Source organism: Trichechus manatus, unplaced genomic scaffold, assembly GCF_000243295.1.
Source record: "Trichechus manatus latirostris isolate Lorelei unplaced genomic scaffold, TriManLat1.0 scaffold00021, whole genome shotgun sequence".
Taxonomy (NCBI): domain Eukaryota; kingdom Metazoa; phylum Chordata; class Mammalia; order Sirenia; family Trichechidae; genus Trichechus; species Trichechus manatus.
In genome coordinates, this window is record NW_004443957.1 from 15,050,649 (window position 1) to 15,074,252 (window position 23,604).

At 36.7% G+C, this 23,604-nt stretch overlaps 1 protein-coding gene across 2 annotated transcripts in view; it reads left to right on the top strand.

Annotated features, from left to right (window-relative positions):
• The window catches only part of RASAL2 (RAS protein activator like 2), a 404,516-nt gene that overhangs the window by 199,498 nt on the left and 181,414 nt on the right, over window positions 1-23,604 (top strand). For both annotated transcript variants that reach the window (XM_012554510.2, XM_023728067.1), the window contains exons 2-3: window positions 9,814-9,941; window positions 20,307-20,433. In XM_012554510.2, coding sequence (XP_012409964.1) covers window positions 9,814-9,941; window positions 20,307-20,433 — 255 coding nt within the window. The remainder of the gene's footprint in view (window positions 1-9,813; window positions 9,942-20,306; window positions 20,434-23,604) is intronic.

Genomic DNA, 23,604 nt, shown 5'->3' on the forward strand with positions numbered 1-23,604 from the left:
CCAGTCTCCTTTAGGCCAGTAAATCTGGTCTTTTTTTGTGAGTTAGAATTATGCTCTACATCCTTCTCCAGCTCTGTCCAGAACCCTCTGTTGTGATTCTGGTCAGAGCAGTCAGTGGTGGTAGCCAGGCACCATCTAGCTGTACTGGACTCAGTCCGGTGGAGGACGTTAGCCAGTTTTATATTTTCTTTGGAGAAATGTCTATTTGTATCTTTTGCCTATTTTTTAACCGGATTCTTAGTCTTATTTTTTTGCGTGTTAAAACTTCTTTATAAATTCTGGATATGAAACCTTTATCTGATAATATTGTTTGCAATGTATTGTTTCTCTTCATTTTCTTGATAATGTCCCTTGGTGCACAAAAATTTTTGTTTTGCTGAGCTGAAGTCCAATTTACCTATTTGTTTATCTTGGTGCTTATGCTTGTCGTGTCACCTCTAAAAGTTGAATACTCAAAAGAAGGCCTTGAAGCTTTAGCCCTGTGTTTTCTTCTAAAATATTTTATGGTTTTGTGCTTATATTTAGGTTATTGATCCTTTTTGAGTTAATTTTTATATATAGTATATAGTATGAGTCTAGCTTCATTCTTTTGCATGTGGAAATGCAGTTGTCCCAGCACTGTTTGTTGAAGAGACTATTTTTTCCCCATTGAGTAGATTTGGCACCCTTATAAAAATTCAGTTGAATAATATATTTATGGGTTTATTTCTGGACTCTCAATTCTATTCATTTGGCCTGTATTTTGATCTGTTAAAAAGATCAAAATATAGACCATTGGAATAGAATACAATACAGTTTTATTACTGTCGCTTTATAGTACTTTCAAAACAGGAACTGCGAGTTCTGTTACTTTGTTCTTTTTTTTTCCCCCCAAGATTGCTTTGGCTATTCAGGACCCCTTGCAATTTTATATGAATTTAAGGATCAGCTTTTCCAATTCTGGAAAAAAAAAAGGCTGTTGGAATTTTAATAGGAATTGTGTTGTAGCTATATTTCACTTTGGGTAGAATTGACACCTTAACCATGTTAATTCTATCAATCCATTAACACAGAATGTTTTTCCAGTTATTTAGATCTCCACTGATTTCTTTCAGCAGTGTTTGATAATTTTCAGTGTAAAGGTCTTTCACCTCCTTTGTTAAATTTATTCCTTGGTATTTTATTCTTTTTGACACTATTGTAAAAGGAATGGCTTTCTTATTATCCTGTTCAGATTGTTTGCTATTGGTGTATAAAAATAATTGATTTCTGTATGTTAATCTTGTACACTGCAACTTTGCTGAATTATAGTAGCTTTCTTGTTGATTTTGGGGGATTTTCTACATGCAGTATCATGTCATCGTCTTCTTTTCCGGTTTGGATGCCTTTTATTTCTTTTTCTTGCCTAATTGCTATGTCTAGGACTTTTAGTACAATGTTGAATACCCATTGATACCTGTCGCCATCGAGTCGACTCCAACTCATAGTGGCCCTATAGGGCAGAGTAGAACTGCCCCATAGAGTTTCCAAGGAGCGCCTGGTGGATTTGAACTGCTCACCTTTTGGTTAGCTGCTGTAGCACTTAACCACTGCGCCACCAGGGTTTCCATCAATGTTGGATAGCAGTGGTAAAAGCAGCCATCATTGCCTTGTTGCTGATCTTAGAGGGGAAGCTTTCAGTCTTTCACCATTGAGTATGATGTTTGCTATGGGTTTTTCATAAATGCTGTTTATCATCTTGAGGAATTCCCTTCTATTCCCAGTTTGCTGAGTGTTTTTATTGTAAAAAAGTATTGGATTTGGTCAAAAGCTCTTTCTGTATCAATTGACATGGTCATGTGCCTCCCCTGCCCCCTTCATTCTATTAATATGGTATATTATATTTATTGATTTTCTAATTTAACCACCCTTGCCTTCCTGGGATATATCCGACTTGGTCATGGTTTATAATCCTTTTGATATGTTGTTGGATTCTGTTCGCTAGAATTTTGTTGAGGATTTTTACAATTATATTCATAAAGGACATTGGTCTGTAGTTTTCTTTTCTTTTCTTGTGATGTCTTCATGTGGCTTTGGTATCAGAGCAATGCAGGCCTAATAAGATGAGTTAGGCAGTGTTCCATCCTCTGGGCCTTAATTTCTTAATCTATGAATTGAGTAAGTATGATTTATTATCCTCTAAGATATCTTTCAACTATTAATTGTTTCTCAAAGGACTGCGCTCTTCTCCTTCTATACATTTCTTTTTACGTTGATTTTTATTTTTATTTATTCTCTTACCTGATACTTACCCATTATTTGCTTCCTTATATCGTTCTTTTTCTATTTACTGCCTATGATGTGAATGTATCACTTGATAGCTGAACTCTAGCCAAATATTTGTTGTAATAATTTGAAATTTTTTTTTATCCAAAATTGACTACCCAAATTGAAATATCACTGAAAGAAACTGATATGTATGTTCTGGCTAAAAATAATTGAATTGTACCTGAATCTGGGTGAGACAATATAGACTATCATCCCATATGAGCTGTTTTCCCAACAGGATTGTGTTTCACAATCACATTGTTTAAAGGTCTCTTGCAATCTTAATGTCTTCTAAAATAATGGAAAAACTTGTGGAAAGTAGATGAGCCTGGGCAGATTAGAAAGCTCTTATATTAGAAGAAAATGTGCAAGTGATAAAGTCTAATGAGAGCTAAAAGAAACATATTAACTTGGCTGTGCACGTGTCCCCATGTACTATGCATATGACTTTTTTATACTTTTGAGAAAAAATAAAGAAAAATTATGAAAGTGGTGTGAATTTTAGAAAGCCTCGTTAGTTTTATTTTGCTGTTATTTGCATTCGTTATGTACCTTTAACATATTATTGTTTATTTACAGTGTATGTTTATAGTGTAGAAAGAAAATGTAACTTGTATCTCATACTATATGCTGTGTACAAATATACCATTAAATGATCTTGTATTGATATTTTTAATATGTAAATTTCTGATGGATTGTCGTCTGTTTTTTAAGACTACTTAATAATATTTGAGAAAATTAATTGAAGTTTTGATGAGCTTGGTCTAAACCATTCCTCTTCTACTTAAAGTAATAGAATATAGGCTGTTCTTATGCAAAATTTGTCCTCCAACACATTCGCAGGAATGGATTAGATTTGGATGAAAGGGTTGTCTTGTCTGTGTATTTGTGTTGGTTGTACTGAAGAGAAAATGCTAAATGTTTCCATTAACTGGTTTATAGCTGTATGTTGTAGACACTTATTCCCTCCTGTTCACTTGTGGTCAGTGGATTTTGATAGAAAGGTTTTTCAATCCTAGTGTAAGTCAGCTGAGTTGTGTCAGGGCAGAGCTGATTGCATTGTGTTGTCAACTTACCGGTAAATGACGGATAGGATTCTTTAGAGAAGTCTGTATCATTTTCTTGATAATTTTCACTATAGGCTCAATGATTTGTTATTCAAACAAGTCACAATTCAGAAAAGATGCGTATTAACTGGATTCTATTCTAGTTGACACCGTGAAGAGAGGTAGAGCTATTAAAGATTTTTAGTGATGGCAGACTCTTGACAATTTTATTTTTAATGCAGTCTGCCTTCTTCTGCTGTCTTAGTTAGAGAGATAATGTCACAGTGTTGGCTGTGTAACCAATTGCTAAAAGCTCAGAAACTGATCTCTCAATAGTGGTAAACTATTTACTTTTCTTCCCCCTCCCTCCCCTGCTAAGAATTTCATTCCTTTAAAAGCTTTCTTTCCCCACAGCAGCTGACCCTAAAGGAAAGTGATGAGATTCAGTTAAAAAAGAGGCAAGCGTGGGTGTATATTAATATAGGAAGAGGTACTAAATAGAACAAAAGGAATGTGCATTAGATGATATATGAGATTAATTCTTAGTATAGTTCATTTTTCTATAACAGGAACATGAAACACAAAAAGAATCTTGAGTTTTGATCATTTAATAATGCAACACCATGGTGGTGTTTTAATGTCCGGATCTGGTATTTTCTGAAATTAGCACAATACCTGACAGTTTAAGAAAAGCTTGCATGTAGACCTCTTTTTTTCCTCCTAAGGGTTAATATATAAAAAGAATTATTTTACTTTGTGTATTTGATATTCTTCTGTTTAGGTAAGAGGTTTAATATGAACTGCCAATGTGACCTGTCTATTAGCATTGATGGACAGACTGTCATTGCCATCTGTCATCTTAACACAGGCTTCATTCATAACTCTCCATTTAATTACCCAGTACATATACTTGCTTAAGCAGTACTTGACCCAATGGGGAAATTATGGAACTTATTCCTTCTAATGGAGACCTGGTGGTGCAGTGATTAAAGCGCTTGGCTGCTAACCAAAAGATCAAAATGGAAAGATCTACTCTGTCCTATAGTGTCGCTGAGTCGGAATCGACTTGATGGCAGTGGGTTTTGGTCTTTTCTTCTAATGCATGTCTAAGAAGCAGAAGAAAGCCATGTAGTCAGCTCTGCCTGCTGTTTTATGGCGCATACTAGATGTTCAGATACATTACAGACTATGGAGTAGTGATGGGAAGACGAGAAGCAAGGTGTAACCATTATAGGGATTGTTTCCCATGCCATCTATCTAATTTACTTAGGCAATAGCACCAAACCAAAATTAGCACTTCTCCAAAGAGAAGTTATTACCTCTATTAAACATTTTGATTATCTACTGTAAGTCATGCCTTCAAGGAGCTTACTACATTGTTTTCAGATAACTCACTCTGCCCTGTGATAGAGCTGAGTTAAAAACCCTATATCCTTATGCTGAATTCCTGGTGCTGCTGAGACTGAGAGGGAGGCAGGAAAGGGACTCTCTACAAACCTTAGAAAAAGGAAATTACTCACCAGATAGAAGTATCACATGTTACTGCCTTCCTGCCCTCTCTTAAAAAGGGCGATAGTGAGCATAGCCGTAGGGGGTTTACTTACTGACTGGACTACAGTGATCGAGTAGCATGGAAATTAAGTCTCTGTAGCTGAGGAGGAAACTAAACAAGTTAGCTAAGGTTAAAAGCCACGATATAAATTCATTTCATTGAATAGTTATGATCTCATAGTAAATTGATGATGAGAATTAGAATTTATATTTCCAGAAAGGCAAACATTTCTGAGCTAATAATTTTATGTCTCGAGCATACTGAATATTTGCTGTTCAGTATTATTATTTATTGAGGTGAGTGGCCATATGTAAATCCACTAGGACCACTGATTTGTAGGTACTGTAATATAATCTGCCACCCCAAAGGTTCATGTAAGGACAAAGCAAAGCTTATAGTCAGTTATTTTAGTGTTTGGATGGTTATCAGTCTAAGAAATTTTTTGTTTTTTCTGAAAACAAGCTGCTTTCTGATAGCTGGACAGAATACCGAGGGTGGGAAGGTAATGAAGGAATAAAATAAGTAAAATTCAACTTCTATTTATGGTGACCTAACTGGTTTTGCCTTTCCTTTCCATACTTAAAAGAGAGTGACTTAGTAGTTGATGGTAGCTATACTAGGTTTTAAGCAGACAGTATTGATGTATTTATAAAATAATTTGATCATTATCTCTAATATATTGTGGGTTTCGGGTTCTGCATTGCACTAACTTTTGAGAAGCTGCTGCCTGTCAGGTTTTGGTTTAATATTAAAAAAGTCTATCCACAATTATCTGAAAATGCTATTAAAATACTAGTTTTCCAACTACATATTTGTGTGTCCAGATTTTCTACATATATGTCAACCAAAACAACATAAAGCAGCAGATTGAATGTAGAAACAGATGTAAGAATCCAGCCATCTTCAATTCAGCCAGACATTAAAGAGATTTACAAACATGTTAAACAATGTCACTCAGTAATTTTTTTTTGGAAAATAGTTACATTTCATTAAAAATGGGTTATGTTAACACAAAACGGGCTTGTTATCTTTATTTTTAAATGATTTATTAAATAATTGTTAGCTTTCTTAGTTTTAATTTCTAATATGGTAAATGTTGATAGATATTACCCACATAAACAAAAGCTCTTTGAGGTCTTCAATAAAATCTAAAGGGATCCTGAGAGCAAAAAATGTGAGAACCACTGGTCTATAGAATAAAATCCAGTCTTAGGGAAGGACTTTCAAAAGTGATCCATTGAGTAACCTCTGATTCTTTTTAGTGTTTCCAGAATTATTCCATTTTCATAATGAGGCCAGCATTCAGTATCATCATAGGAATGGGACAGAACAAATCTAAAATTTTTCTGATTTTGCTACTAAGATTCTCCTTTGTAATTCTAACTTATCCTTTTCTCTAGTGAATTTTAGATACTTAAAAATATTAGAAGTCAGAAAATAGAAGTAAGTCACTGGAGGAAAAAAAAATTGGTGGAAATCAGTAAGGTAAAATAGGGCAAAAATCTGATCTTGTCCTGTTAATATAATCTCAGTATACAGTTCTTACAAGCGGGGTATTAAACCTTCAATTAGCCATAGTAATAAGGGCAAGATAGCATGAAAAAATTAAATCTATAAGTTATTTAAAAATGATTTTATCTTCTTAAAATGTTTTTAAACATTTAGTCTAAAAGTGCTAAAAAGATCAACAACAGCTACAACAGCAACGATAAAACTCACGCATTTCTTCTCTTGTTTTCTTCCTCGGTGTGCATTGTTAAAAAATCATTAGGAAGTGAGCATTAGATAGGAAAGGAAAAAAAAAAAAACCATGACCTGTAAAAATTATACAGTAGCTGATCGGTCTCAAATATTTCATCCTACCTTTAGCACTGGGGAGGAGTGGCTTGGGGGTTCCAAAATGTTTTATGAGACATTGTCTTATTTTCACAATACCATGAAGAAACTGGAGTCCATGGGAGGTACAGATAGTTATGGCTGCTCACCAAAAGGTTGGAGGTTGGAGTCCACCCAGAGGTGCCTCAAAAGAAAGGCCTGACAATCTATTTCTGAAAAATCATCCATATGGAGCACAGTTCTACTCTGATACACAGGGGGTCACCATGAGTCAGACTTGTTGGCAACTGTTTATGAAGAAGCTAGGAACAAAGATGGGTCAAAAGGAGAGCATTAGACAGTGAGACTTTAAGAGACTTACTGAAGATAACACAGGGAAAGACATTAGGTTTCCTTAAATTCAGTGTTGCTACAAATTTATATTTTGTCAGGAAGCCTAGGTTATGCTATAAATGTAGTATCCTATAGTCTACTTTTTATGAACAGGATCTAGCAATTCTTGCTTAGTATAGATCATAAGATTACTATTCAAATTAAATTACAGTGTGCAGTTTTGGTCACCCATGGCTAACTTATGTCAGAAAGTTAGTCATTTGAATAAAAACTTGTCTAGGCCACAAAACTACCACATTTCCACATAAAGTAGGTGTATCGCTTTCCATTGAAGTGGTCTTGGTATAGGGCCTACATTGTGGCAAAAATCTAACCTACTGTATGTCCAAATCGTGAAGAAAATCAGTTTTGACAGGGCTTTTAAGTATAGACAAGAATATCCTACATGTGTCAAAAGGATTAAATGTCAGTTTCTTTAAAGTTTTTTTTTTGTGTGTGTGTGTGTGTGTATGTGTGTGATAATTTTAGGAAGTTTTGAAGTCCAAAGAAAACTTTAAAACAATTTAAGATGCAATTCTAACATAAATAATTTAAGCTGCCTAGAACACAAGGAGAGAAGTAGAGCATGGGGAGATAGTTGGTGTGGAATGGAGAAGCTATAGATGCAACAGGGTTAGTGTTCTACTGTGTGGAGGGAATAGAAGCAGAAAAATAATGGAGGGGAAAAAGGAAAAGAAACTGAACTTCTAAGAATTAGTTATATGCCCAGCCAAGCCCTAGCAACAGTATTGGTTCTTGGATCTTGAATTATTTGTGAGGCGAGTTAAGCTGCCCACAACATGCAGGACAGCAACAAGTTTAGATAGATTTAGAGAGGAAAGTGGGTTAAGCCAGAAGAAACACTGAAGATAATGTTGAATACATAAGGGGATGTAAGAAGAGAGACATACACTTAACTGCCCTATTACTGACTTGTTGCTTACTTTCTACATAATTCTTGTTATAGTTATGCATATTTTGGTAATTGTAGTATAAAACATCTATGAAATTTGGACTTCCTTGAAGTTAATACCAGGAATACCTGTCATTCCTGTGGCAAAAGATAACAAAAATCTGCAGAAGCAATGATAAGCCCATTTGAAAAATACCCACCTAACAGACTTATGTGCTCATTATGATTTACGATTCTCTTTATTAACTCTTATATTATGATTTAAAACTCTCATGGGTGTTTGTTTTCTAATCTATTACTTCAGTTTAAGTTCTTCCTCTAGTATAATAACTAAATAGTAATAAGTAATATATTTTAAATAATCCCTGCCGTACATTCCTAAGAGGAATTAGTCCTTAGTGGCTAAAGAACTTTTAAATTATATTGAACTGTCTTAAAAGTCTTCTATAATGGATTTAATGTGTGCTTAAGATTAAGATATGTTCCATGTTTCACAAAAGCCCAAATGTTGAGTGAACAGTTCATATAAAAAATCTTTAAAGTAACAAAGGTAATAGTAACCATGTGGTATTTTATAAGATGAGGCATTTGAGACGAGTTGAGACATTTTATTTTAATATTGTGTACCTTCACCTCTAATTGACATGATGGTAATACATTTAGATCTTTACTTGAGGGAAATTATTTTCTTTGTTTTTAAGATCTTACTGGCCTCTAGTGGTAATATGATGCTATAGTTAAAACATTTCTAATTCTTACAAGTGACTAGAAATAAAGCCATTTTGAAGACATGGCCTATCAGTAAGTGTACTCTCACTTCTCGGTCAACAGTATTCTCATGTAACATGTAATGTCATCTTCCTCCTGAAGACTAGAGTCTGTATCTTTTGTTCTTGTGTCTCACTCATCCCCACCTCATTATTTTGAATGATATTGATTTAGATCTGATGTGACATCCCATTATTTTAGTGCTATGGTGATTTCTGTGTCAAGTTTGTGCTAACAATTTTTCCTAGAGTATTTCAACCCTTTGTTCTGTAGACTGTAGGGCCAATTTTTCCTTATTTTGTATATAAACCAAAAAAACTAAACCTACTGCCATCGAGTTGATTTCCAACTCATATAGGAGTTTTTATTTTCTTAAGATGAAGTTTAAGTTTTCAGTTTACCATTGGAATTGTCTCAGTCATCTAGTGCTGCTCCAACAGAAATACCACAAGTGGATGGCTTTACAAAGAGAAATTTATTCTTTCACAGTCCAGTAGGCTACAAGTCCAAATTCAGGGCATCAGCTCCAGGGGAACGCTTTCTCTGTTGGCTCTGGAGGAAGGTCTGTGTCATCAATCTTCCTTTGGTCTGGGAGCTTCTCTGCGCAGGAACCTTAGGTCCAAAGGACACGCTCTGCTCCCGGCACTGCTTTCTTGGTGGTATGAGGTTCCCATGTGTCTCTGCTCACTTCTCTCTTTTATATCTCAAAAGAGATTGCATTAAGACACTAATCTTGTCAACCTCATCAGTATAACCTCATCACAGTGATAGAATTTACAACACATGATAATCTCATCATAGTGGTAGAGTTTACAACACATAAGGAAATCACATCAGATAACACAGTCATATAGTACTGGGAATCATGACCTAGCCAAGGTGCTACACACATTTTTGGGGGGACACAGTTCAAACCATGACAGGAATTTATGTTTAGATTTACCTCTTTAATTTGTTTTTAAAGAATTTTACATTTGAAATACTAGTTTAGTTAACATGATAAAGAATTGTCACTTTTGTTTTTCTCTTTTGTCACACAGATGTGAAAGGGCCACCTACCCACCGTCTGTCTTGTGGTCAGTCACCCTACACTGAGACAACAACATGGGAGCGGAAGTATTGCATCCTCACAGACAGCCAGTTGGTGTTGCTCAACAAGGAGAAGGAGGTGAGATGGATGTTATCGAGAAAAGCCACTTCCCTTTTAAAACTGAGTTTCTAAAATAACCTAGTTTTTATTTGCATTTTGTTAAGTTGTATTTATGAAAATGGAGGCTTTATGAATGATAAACTGTAGGTAAGCTAAAAGGCTGCCAATGTCATAATGATATGCTATTGCCGTGAAAGAGTGATTTCAACCAGATAGGACTGCTTAACGTGGAGTGCCCCAGAGTTCAGCCCTTGGATCTTAGTGCCTTAGGGATCTTGTCTAATCTCATGACTTTACCCTCTAATGCTGATGATTCCTAATTTTGTATCTCAAGCCTAAATATCCCTCTTTTCTATACTCACATATCCATCTGCCTGTTATACATATCTACTTGGATATGTAATAGTTATCTCCAACATGCTCAAGACTGAACCCCTAATCTTCCCTTCTAGACCTACCAGAAATCATCCTGATCTCCATTAATGGCCAAAAACTTCTCCCCCAAGTTTGCTTACTATTCCTTGAGCATATCAGGAAGGCAAGGCAGGTGTTTCACCTGGAACATTTCTTTTCTCAGATATGTGCATGGTTCACTTTCTCATCTCCTTCAAATCTTTGTTTGCATGTCACCTGCTCTGTAAGGCCTACCTTGGCCAACCTACTTAAAATTGTAACTCCTCCCCTCCATCTCTATCCAGAACTTCTAATTTAATTGCCTGGCTCTAATTTTTTTCCCCCATACCATGTCACCTTCTAAAATGTTGTGTAATTTAATTGGTATGTTTATTGTTTATTATCTTTCTTCCTCCACTAGAATGTAAATTTTGGGCAGGAACTTTGTTTTGTTCAGTGCTGTATCCCCCAGTGCTTAGAACAGCTCCTGATATGTAATAAACTCTCAGTAACTTATTTGTTGAATGAATGTTGAAAAAATCAAATTATAAACTTTGATTCCTGAATGTCCATTTCCTTTAATATAAGTTTGAGAGGAGATGAGCCTTCTCTTCCATCTTTCTTTTCTGTGATAAATCTACCCAGAGAGTAAAACTTAATTCCTTATATTTTCTAAAATTGGATAATAAAAAGAGGAGAAAAATAGACCATAGTTTTTCCATTTTTTTCATAGTTGAATAAGTAATTCCACCTTTATTTACTGAACAACCATTGTGTGTTAAGTATTGTGGTCACAAGGATGCAGTTTTGTTGGGGACACATTGAGGTAAATTAAAAATTATAATATAACCAGTAGTATAAACACAAGGGGATAGTTAACTGAGATATTGTGTGGGGTTGGTGATGGCACAGAATGGAGAGTGACAATAAAGATTTTACAGAGAAAATTATGCTTGGGCTATGCCTTAAAGGGACAAATGAAAGTTCACCAAGAGGAAAGAAGGGAAGAACATTCCACATATATATAAAGATACAAAGTCAAGAAACATTTCTTTTTGAAAAACTATAAAATGTTCAGGGTTTTTGGAACATGATTTGCAAGAGGGGAGAGCAACTAGCTGGCAAGAACAAAATAATAAAGCGCCTTGAAGGCCGTGCTAAAGATTTTGCACTTTATTCTGGAAATGAGCAGGACCACGGGAAGGTATTTAACAGGGCAGGGACATCATCAGATTTGCTTCTTAAAAAAATGCCTTTGTTGATTGTGTAGAAGTTGAAAGAAGAAGGGATTGGAATCAGATAGATGAGTTAGAAGATTTCAGCAAACCAGATAAGGAAAGCATGATAAGCTTAAAAAAACCATTTTAACACCCTGAGACAGGTGGTTATATTATTAAATTGTGAAAGCTTAATTAAATCTCTAGGAAAAGAAAATGTTAAGCCATTGCTGTATCTGCTCCTTGAATAATGTAATATGCTGTTAATTTCATTACAGAAAAAAGATCAGAAATCGTGTGTGTGTGTATGTGTGTGTGTGTACCAGAATATGCCATCACTCCTCTACCTTTCTCCACAGTCTTTTTAAAGTATAACTCTTATCCTTGGAATTTTGCATTGAAGAACCTTGAAATGAGGAGTTAAGGATTTCCTGCTGAAACTATCTACAAAGGCTGCTTTAAACCCTAGTCAACTAATTACGAGAGTGTTTATTGCTGTGTTAAAAAGATCAGTTAAGAGGGTTCTGTAAGGATTTAAACGATACCTTTGGCCAGGCACCATTGGAATGTGGGAGGATTATATTAGTTTAGTATCACTCATGTATTAAGTCAGTGTGTGGGATCTTTTCATGTTTTCTCTGAACTTTGCATGTTTTCTGTCAGAAATGGGGAAAAGTCTGTTCGGCAGATACACATGGGAAGAGTGTTAAATACACCAATTACCAATTTGGGAATGTAGCAGAAGAGTAGATCTGAGCCAAATGCTGAAAGAGAAATCTGCCAGGAGTATCACCTTGAGAAATGACTCATTGGTTCAGTAAATTGCTTCATGCAAATTGTGCCAAATAGACATTGCTTATGTGTTATGAAATATATATTTCTGCCTGGGTGTTAAGGAAAGGCCTCAGCTAACCCAGTTCAAGGAGAATGAGGAGGCCAAAATAATTCCATTTTACTTGCAAGGGATAAAACCAAGTAAACTGGAGAATCTAGTTTAGGAAACTAGAGACTTCATCTCATATGCTTTGGATGTGTTATCAGGAGGGACCAGTCCCTGGAGAAGGACATCATGCTTGGTAAAGTAGAGGGTCAGTGAAAAAGAGGAAGACCCTCTACAAGATGGACTGACGCAGTGGCTGCAATAATGGTCTCAAACATAGCAACAATTGTAAGGATGGCGCAGGACTGGGCAATGTTTCGTTCAGTTGTGCATAGGATCACCATGAGTCGCAACTGAGTCAACAACACCTAACAACAACAAAGTAGAGAATAAGAAATTGAGGGAAATGGTAGAGAAGACAATCATTAACTCCTCTGACGTACAGCCAGTATAAAAATACAAAAGAGTTTGTGAGTTTCTTTTGTTGGGAATAACAAGCCATCAGGACTGGGTAAATTTGGTTCCTTTTTTTTTTTTAAATGCATACTCTACTTTCTGTATTAGGAATTTCTTAAAGGTGGATGTTAGTGTACAGACAGTAAGGCAGTCATAACGCAATTTTAAGATAATTCTTCTTGCTTTTGAAAGGCAGTATTTACACTCAGATATATTGATGAAAATCTGAATATAGCAGTTAAGCTTTGTCCGGACCGTTAAAATCAACTGTTATTTATCCTGGGGTAAATTACGTATGGCATATTTCATTAAGAACCACTTTCAAGTAACTCAGCAGATACATAAATTGCACTTACTGTGTTGGGGTTACAAAGAATGAGATGCAATTCTTTCTTCTCTTTCCCCATAACAAGTTTAGCTGTGGAAATATGACAAATAAATAATTTTAAAATGGCATTTGATAAATAAGACAAGTAAGCTAGACAGTAAAAGAAATTCATTTATTCTGAAGAACCTTGCTGTAACTAAATATGTCACGAAGATAATATTGACAATGGGGAATTACCAAAGAAAGCTTAAGAAAGGAAGGGATTTGATAAAAGTTATATGCAATGAATATTAATATGTAGTATGCATTGGAAGAGGGAGTGATAGGAAGGAGACAGACCAATTAGGAGAATACTACCATTCAAGAAATCAAAAGACACATTGCCTTGGGCAAATCTGCTGCAAAAGACCTCTTTAAAGTCTTGAAAAGCAAAGATGTCACCTTGAAGACTAAGGTGTGCCTGACCCAAGCCATAGTGTTTTCAGTCGCCTCATACGCATTTGAAAGCTAGACGATGGATAAAGAAGACCAAAGAAGAATTGCCGCCTGTGAACTGTGGTGTTGGCGAAGAATACTGAATATACCATGGACTGCCAAAAGAGCGAACAAATCTGTTTTGGAAGAAGTACAACCAGAATGCTCCTAGAAGCAAGGATGGCGAGACTATGTCTCACATACTTTGGACATGTTATTAGGAGGGACCAATCCGTGGACAGGGACATCATGCTCGGTAAAGTAGAGGGTCAGGGAAAAAGAGGAACACCCTCAAAGAGATGGATTGACACAGTGGCTGAAACAGTGGACTCAAGCATAACAAGGGTTGTGAGGATGGTGCAGGACCGGGCAGTGTTTTGTTCTGTTGTACATAGGGTCGCTATGAGTCAGAATTGGCTTGATGGCACCTAACAACAACCATTCCTTTGATCTAAAAACTTGAGTGGCTTCCCGGTGCACTCTGAATTATGAATGGTGTGGTATTCAACCCCTCCCAGCATGGTCATAATATATTTTTGGTGTTCTACCCCATGTCTCCCTCTTAAGAGGCTCAAGCTTAATTTTCTCCTCCCCCTGGCCTCCTCCCCTCCCCACAAAAAAGGCTTATGCTTACCAACTTCTTGTCTGATATTATGCTTTTTCCTTTGCCTAAAATGACCCATCAGATACTCATTTATTTATTCATTGGTTGGAGCTATTTTTTAAGGTTTGGGGACTGACAAGTAAGATACAAGTTGTTAACTTATGTGGAATCAGTCACATAAATTGAATAATTATAATAACAAGGTAATGAATTCAGTGATAGAGAAAGATATGTATGTTATTGGAGAAGCCTAAAGGAGGTGTACCTAACCTTGCAGGATTGGTAGAGGGAGAAGAGATTCCTGAACGAGGTGATGTCTGTCCTAGTAGGAGTTTACCTGGAAGGTATAGGATAGAAAAAAAAGTGAGGGAAAACATTTCAGACTAAGAAAACAAACTAAGCAAAGGCACTAAACTACAAAATAGGGAACATATTAGGGAAATGCAAACAATTTGGTGTTCCTAGAGTATAAAGTCTGAGGCTGGACACTCCTGACAGTGGCCAGATTGTGGAAGGCCTGGTATACTGTGTTAGGGAGCTTGGATTTTATCTATAGGATAGTAGTTTTTAAATTCTCTTTTAGCAAAAGAACCCTTTCTCTATAGAAAAGTTTATGCAGAAGCCCTGTACAATAGATAATCTCAGAATTATGCGCTGGTATTTGCCTCTGATATCCTACCCCCCTCCCCCACCCCCAATACCTCCACACACAAACATACCTCCCCTCCTTTGAAAACCATTACTAGGTCACTGTGAGTCAGCAACTAACAACAACTAGAGGCAAGGAGGAGCCACTTAAGGGTTTTAAGCCTCAGAATGACATGATCATATTTGCATTTTAAAAACATATCACTCTGATAACTATGTAAAGGATAGATTTAAGGGCTAGAACATCAGAGGCAAATAACAGTGAAGAGACTATTGCAGTAGTTTGGATAAGAGGCTTCCAGCACCAGCTATGATGGAGTGACGGGTGCAAGACTAGCCCTTCCACTGTGTAGAATATAAAACTGGACAATATATATGTGGTAACTGCATTCATGTATTAGACAGTAGGCAGCCTAGACTGTAACCATCACCCTTGCCCTGGCTGTGTGCCTACCTACCTTCTCCCAACTGTGGTGCAGCAATCTGGAGTCCAAGTAAGGGACAGTGGTCCCATTGAGCCAAGAAGGCAGAGGACAGAATTCTGCAGCTGAAGGAACTGGAATCTGCCAGGCAGGACACCAGCAAGTCTTCGGCCAAGGTGGACTGTACATGCTCAGGGCAAGACTACACAGGCTTTCCAGAGAGCAGCTGAAATATTGACAACAAAATAGAGATAGTAGTGGTCACCTGGGTAATGACAGAGGCCTGACTCTGCCTTTTTAAAACTTTAGTATCCTGGGCATTCAGCTGAGATATCAGAAAGATCATGCCTCAAAAACAGAAATTGAAGTTTAGTAAAGGTAAGTGATTTATTCGTGCCTCCATCATTAGAATTGGTAGTCAGGGGTTACCAAGTAAATAATTAGAGTTGGAGGTCCTGAGTATAGATCAGTGGTTCTCAACTTTAGCTGCACATTTGAGTCATCTGCAGCACTTTTAAAAATTTCAATATGCAGACCACACTCTAGCCAGTTAACTCAGAATGTCTAGGAGTAGGACTCAGGCATCGTTATTTTTAAAGCTCCAATTCCCCCATTGCCGTTGAGTCGATTTGACTCATAGCGACCCTGTAGGATAGAGTAGAACTCTGCCCCATAGGGTTTCCAAGGCTGTAATCTTTATGGAAGCAGACTGCCACATCTTTCTTCTGTGGAGTGGCTGGGGGGTTTGAACCACCAACCTTTCAGTTAGTAGCCAAGGGCCTTACCACTGTGCCACCAGGACCCCATCAGAGCTCCCCTAGGAGATTATAATTTGCAGCAAGGTTGAGAACCTCTGCTATAGATGATACTTTGAGACATTTTGCCTGACAGGAAGGAGAGAGAACAACACATTAAGGCACAGGTTTTTAACCTTTAGGGAGCATCAGAATTGCTTGGAAGTCTTGTTAAAACAGATTGCTGTCCTCTACCACACCCCTCAACCCCCACATCCTACCATTCCACTGCCCCACCACCCTCCTCTGCCAACTTTCAGATTCAGTAGACCTGTGATGGGGCCTGAGAATGTGCATTTCTAACAGGTTTTCAGGGGATGCTGATGTTTCTGGTCAGAGGACCACACTTTCTTCGAGAACCACTGCTGTAAGGGGATAAGAAAGTTGAGAAAATTTTCTTTTAAGGATACAGGAGACTTGAGCTTTTTTTGCGGGTGGGGTGGGGAGGAGAAATAACTGAGAACAGTTTATTTTATTGCTAGCTAGCATAATAATGTTGATCTCCTATTCTTATTATCTATTCAGTCTGTACGTGCTCAGATTGAAATTGAAATTGTTGTTGTTAGGTGCCATTGAGTAGGCTCCAGCTCATAGTGACCCTATGTGCAACAGAACGATACACTGCCTGGTCCTGCACCATCCACACAATCATTGCTATGCTTGAGCCCATCGTTGCAGACAGTGTATCAGTCTGTCTTGTCAAGGGTCTTCCTCTTTTGCTGACCCTCTACTTTATCAAGCATGTTCTTCTCCAAGGACTAATTCCTCCTGACAACACGTCCAAAGTATGTGAGATGAGGTCTCACCATCCTCGCTTCTCAGGAGTGTTTTGGCTCTACTTCTTCCAAGATAGACCTGTTTGTTCTTTTGACAGTACATGGTACGTTCAATATTCTTCACCGACACTGTAACTCAAAGGCATCAGTTCTTCTTCAGTCTTCCTTATTCATTGTCCGGCTTTCCCATGCATATGAGGGGACTGAAAATACCATGGCTTGGGTCCAGTGCACCTTAGTCGTCAAAGTGACATCTGTGCTTTTTAGCACGTTAAACAGGTCATTTGCAGCAGATTTGCCCAATGCAATACGTCGTTTGGTTTCCTGACTGCTGCTTCCATGGGCGTTGATTGTGTATCCAAATAAAATGAAATCCTTGACAACTTCATTCTTTTCTCCATGATGTTGCTTGTTGCTCCAGTTGTAAGGATTTTTATTTTCTTTATGTTGAGGAGTAATCCATGCTGTCGGCTGTAGTCTTTGATCTGCATCAGTAAGTGCTTCAAGTCCTCTTCACTTTCAGCAAGCAAGGTTATACGATCTGCATATTGCAGGTTGTTAATGAGATTAAGTTCCATATAATCCAAAACAAAAGGAAAGGTAATTCTGCAGGGAGTGTATGGGTATGTGTATAAATATATATTTTGTTTTCTGAGTAACTTGATTTATTTGTGCCATGTTGCTCGTCCATTGTCAGGGGTGGTTTGAACTATCAAAGAGGACTAGGAGCCAGAGATCCAGTTTGACTTTTTTATTAATATGTCTTAGAAACTTGAGAGGTCATTTATTTCTTATTATTTTTCTCATCTATGAAATGAAATTAAAGTGCTTGATTTCTCCCCCTCCCTGAGGAAATAGGACTCAGAAGCACAGTGCCAGGCCAAAGAGGTTTTTTAAAAAAAAATTCTCTCATGTTGTACTATGTGGAGTTTTTTTTTAATGAGCAATTCAGTATAAACAAGTAATTGTGAACTAGTGAGCTAAATTAAGGCAATTAAAGTGGAGAAAATTGCTCTTCTAAAACTAACTTTCTAAAACTGATTGTCTTCAATTGCATACTAAGATTTGTGAACTCCAGGGTGGTTCAATTAAAAGTACTTGAAATATGATCTGTCCAGTTACAAAGGAGTAGATCAATATCTTGTTTTAAAATATTTTAGCTAAGAAGAAATCTATAGTGTTGTAAAAGTAAAATATTCTTGTTTAAGAAATTCAAGTTTAGAATAAGAGTCAACACTGTCTATTTTCCCTTATATCCTGAGTACAGTCTTTTTTCTTCATGGCTTGTTGTTGTTAGCTGCAGCCCAGTTAGCCCCCAACTCATGGTGATCCCATGTACAATGGAAGAAAATGCTATCTAGCACCATCCCTATGATCAGTTGTGGATCAAACCATTGTGATCCATAGGGTTTTCATTGGTTGATTTTCATCACACCTTTCTTCCTAGTCTGTCTTAGTCTGGAAGCTCCACTGAAACCTGTTCAGCAACACTCAAGCCTCCACTGACAGACAGATGGTGGCTGTGCATAGGAGCATTGACTGGGAATCAAACTTGGATCTCCTGCATGGAAGGCGAGAATTCTACCACTGAACCACCAGTGTCCCCGTTCTTTCAGCTATTTTTTCAAAGATTCAAACTATTTTTTCCAAATTTACCCCCATTCTTTCCTACTTTTAAGGCAGGTAGGGGATACATTTTTGCCTTCCTTAATTGGAGGGAATCATTTAACCTCTCGATGCTACACTTTTAATTATTTAAGTAGAGGTAATACAATTTCCATCATGAAAGGGATGGATGACTTAGATTACTGTTTGAAAAGTTTTGTATTACATTGTACTTTTGAAAGAGTTCATGTCATTATTGATGCTATTATTTGGCCTCAGCTTAGTTTTAGAATTTTACCTTTCTTAACTCTGCCGTTTAATTTCTCAGTGTATAAGCAGTAACCATAATTATGGTAATGAAGAAATGAGGAATTTTTGGTCCTATAGGGAGTTGAAATTTTCCAGTTCTTATAGAGGCATTAGAAATTTGCTCCTCAGATTCTCGATAACACAGAAAGAGCTTCCCTTGCTATTATGTCCTTGGCCCCAGTCATAGGAGTTGTATTACTGAGACAAAGCAGAAGGCAGGTGCATTTAAGCCTGCATCTGTCCCAGTTTTGCGGAATCAGTTGAAGTGATGTGTGCCCAGTGTAGTTATTTGGAGAAATAATTATTCCACATCTGGAAAATGGGGGATAATAATGATGTCTCCATTATAATGCACACTTGTAAATTCCTTAGCTTGAACGTAGTAAGAACTCAGTATCAATCATTACTGTTGAAATTTTTTGAAAGCAGTATTGGACTTATAAGAAATTTGAATGTCTTTAGTGACATTTTCCCCAAACTATTTAAGATGCGAATAACTTACTTCTGATAAAGGTTACTAGTAAAATGTCATTGTGAAAGTCTTTACCCTTTACGAAAAGAAAGAAACTAGAGCCATTCCATTGCCCTACGATGATAACCTGCTGAGTAGTTTTTTCAAGTTTTTGGCACTAGAGGTATTTTTTTTACCATCCATAGTTCTTATTCTACATATACAACATACAATGTGTTCCTGAACCTATGCCAGAAAAATAATTTTTAAGATTTTAAAAATTAACCACTCTTTTGAAAGAAAATATGCCATTTTATATAATTATCATTTAAATTTCCACTGAAAATATGTTTTATTAACTAACTCTAAAGTGCTTGATTCTAAAATTGAAGAAAATTTGGATAATTTTACTGCCTTTGTCTAACAAAGCCTACTTTTTAAGAGAATTTTGAAGCTAAATATTTCTGATAGACTTTTATTTCCATTTACCTATTGAACATTGCGGAGCCCTGGTGGCACAGCGGTTAAGACCTTGGAGGCTAAAGGTCAGGACTTCAAATCCACCAGCTGCTGCTTAGAAACCCTATAGAGCAGTTCTGCTCTGTCCTGTATGGTCGCTATGAGTCAGAATCAACTCATCGGCGATGGGTTTGTTTTTAGTTTAGTGAGCATTGATCGAAGTTGGAAATCATGAACCAGTTTCTGATATAAAAGTACCTTTTATTTGTGTGAGGGTTTTGTTTTATGAGCTCCCAAAGCAGGTACACACCTGGATATGATTTGTATATACTCAGGAAGGTAATTTACATACTCACCTTTCCTGTTCTTTCAGTTTTCTTTTAAAAAACTTCCTGAAAAAGGTTTGGTAATACCGTACTCATACATATACTTTATTCATGTATTTCTTTTACTTTTGCTCTGTTGATTACACACTTCCTGCTTCGTTAATTAAAAAAATTATTTAATCAGAAAATAGTTATGGCAAGTTTACTGTGAAGTTTCATCTCTTTTTCTTTTGCTAACTAGATACCTGTGGAGGGGGGACAGGAGCAGCAGACAGATTCCACCAAAGGGCGATGCCTAAGGAGAACTGTGAGCGTCCCTTCTGAGGGTCAGTTTCCTGAGTACCCACCAGATGGCGCCGCCAAACTGGGTAAGCTAATACAGGCAGTCCCTGGGTTACAAATGTCTGACTTATGTACAACCTGTAGTTATGAACCAACCCCCGTAAAGCTTATTGTATTAAAAATTCGAGGTACATACAATGGTTCGTAATAACAAACGGGCACTACTTTGTGATGCACATCAAGACTTATTATCATTACTGTATTATTATGTTAAAGATGTTTTAGTGTATCTAGAAGTATTTCTTTAATGTTTTTTATACATGGGAGGGTACACCATGTACTATATATTAAGACAAACATTTGACTGATGTTAGATACAAATCGTACCTAACTGTTCCGACTTACATACAAATTCTATTTACAGACAGACTTAGGAACTGAACTTGTTCGTAATCCAGGGACTGCTTGTAATAAAAGGACAGAAATTCCAAGCTTTTACGGGGTAATTTATGGACTTATATTGTTACAGTAAAACAGAACATCTTGCATTTCCCGTTAAGCACATTGAAATCAATAGAATGTTAACTGAGAGTTAGAGGTCATTGGAGAGTTCTATATTTTATAACCATGTGACAGTAAAGTTATTTTACAGAGATAGAATTTATCTTAGCATTAACAAGATTGCATTTCAGTCCCGGGTAGGTTAGATGATGTGTTGTTTTTGGGCTCTTAATTTTGAATGATTAGGTGATCTTACTGAAGCTCTGAGAGTCTTAGAAGATTCAGTGTGTGTGGAAACTATATTGAATGTGTCCTGTTCATACAGGATATTGTCTTGTACAATGTAATGTCAAATCAGGCTACTTTAGCTAAGCTAATTTTGCCTGTCTCATGTGAGTTACATTCAGGACTGTGGTTGAAGTGGGTAACAGAGGAGAGAAATCAAAGGAACCCTGCTTGAGTTGTTATACACTAAAGAAGTTAATGTCAGTATCAAAGCAGCTCTTTCACCATGTTTGCCAGGAAATATGTGCTGTTTGGTGTTTTTCATGTTTACCAGTGGATATTTAGATTACTAGACTAGTCAGATAATTTTAAGGGGATATAATTAAGATAAAATAAAATATTAACGGAATTCGAAAAGTAGGAGGTGCTTTACATCTTGGTATTATTTGCTTAGTGAGCCATAGACATTTAGTCATAGACATTTGATAGGCAGATAAAATAAAATTGTTTATTGTCTCTGTTAGGCAATATGGATAATTCTGTGATTTTGGTTGTATTTTTTTTTAAATCCAAGTTTTTTGTTTGTTTGCCTTTTTCTTCATTTCTTTTTATCTTCTAAATGGAACACAGAATTCTTGGTCAGAATTTGAATCTTTAACTTCTCTTTCAATCCTTTAACAGTTTTTGCTTTTGTAGAGAAATTTGTCAGGTTAGCAGACACCTTTCTCTAAGGAGTCATACTTGGAGAAGCCAGATTTTCCTCTCATCTTATTTCCACTGTACTTCTTTAGCATGTGTTGAAACCAGTTTAGGTGTGGGCCTAAATTATACTATAACCTTGTTTGGGTGTAACTGTTTTATACCTTGTTTATATTTCACATACAAGTTTTATATGAATTGGACTGGCTCAGAGTCCCCTTCTTTCAACTCCTTTGCTTTCATTGTAATGTTACATTGATGGCTGCCTTTGCTACTTCTCTAGCATCCTTTGCCTGCTCAAGCTTCAGCCTACAAAAGTTAGTGGATTTTGAGGAAGTGCAATAATAGTCTGAAAAATTATTACAATATTACAGAAGAGATAACTATATAGCAAAGTACTAAATATCTACAATGTTCCTGGTACTGGACCCAAAGACAGACCCAGATGAGGAGGCAGCAGTATCTGGTCCAGAGCCAATACTCCACCTCCATCCTTGGCAACAAGTGTAGTAGCCGTTCTGACTCATCACTGTCCATGATCGTTTTAGGAATGGATTTCCTAAATTACAACTAGCAGATATTGCCCGTAATGTTAGAGGGAGAAAAACTACTTCTAGAGCCATTCTTCTTTACATGCCAGTCTGATCTTGAATTAGAGAATTTTTCTGTTGTTCTGTTTTTATCTGCTAGTAATCTGTCTGGAGACAAAATTTCCTACTGTCAAATATTTCATTGAGATATTGATGTATATGTAAGGTTCCATGTCAGTCCCTAAGAATAAAAAGAGATGTAAGATAAGGTCTCTGCCTTTAAGAAAGTCTTTTTGTGGTTAGGAAGACAGGATGCATTCATGTAGAGACAAATACATAAATTAATATATAAAAAATCAATTGTATTTCCATATGCCACCAACAAACAGAAAATAAATTATTTTTAATTTGCCATTTGTCGTAGCATCACAAAATCGCAAATATCTAGGGAAAAATGTAAGGAAAGATATGCAAGATTTCTACACAGAAAATTATGAAACATCATTGAAAGAAATTTAAAAAGACTTAAATAAATGGAGAGCTATACCATGATCATGGTTTAACAGACTCAGTATTATCTCTTAAAAATCAGAATTCTAACAAAGTTTTGTTTCCCCCAAAATTGGCAAGTTGATTCTAAAATTCATATGGAAATGCCAAAGGCCAAGAATAGCCAAGATGGAAGAAAACAAGGTGACAAGACTTAATGTACAGTGTCAAGATTTATTTTAAAATTACGATAAGTTATTGGTGGGAGAATAGACAAATACAGGATTGAAACAGAATGGAGAGTCTTATTAAGTTCTCAAGCTAAGCCAACCTACTAAAGCCAATTTTTATTTTACTCTCATGAGCTAGTTTTAGATTAGCAGTTATAACATTTTTCTATAGGGAAATCAGTTCTCAGTTCTAAGTCAAGGTGCGAAGACCACTAATCCCTCTATCCTGGAAGTTTGGATTCCTGATTTACTCTTTTATCTTCCTACCTGTTACAGTAGAGATTCGTTTACTGCTGCGAAAATGACACCAAAGCAGTACTACCATTTATGACTTGTGCAAATTATGAATTGCCCGACTCCTTGTTGTTGTTGTTAGGTGTCATCAAGTCGGTTCCAAATCATAGCAACCCTGTGTACAACAGAACAAAACACTGCCTGGTCCTGCGCCATCCTCCCAGTCATTGTTATGCTTGAGCCTGTTGTTGCAGCGGCTGTGTCAGTCCATCTCATTGAGGGTCTTCCTCTTTTTTGCTGACCCTCTGCTCTACCAAGCATGGTGTCCTTCTCCAGGGACTGTTCCTCC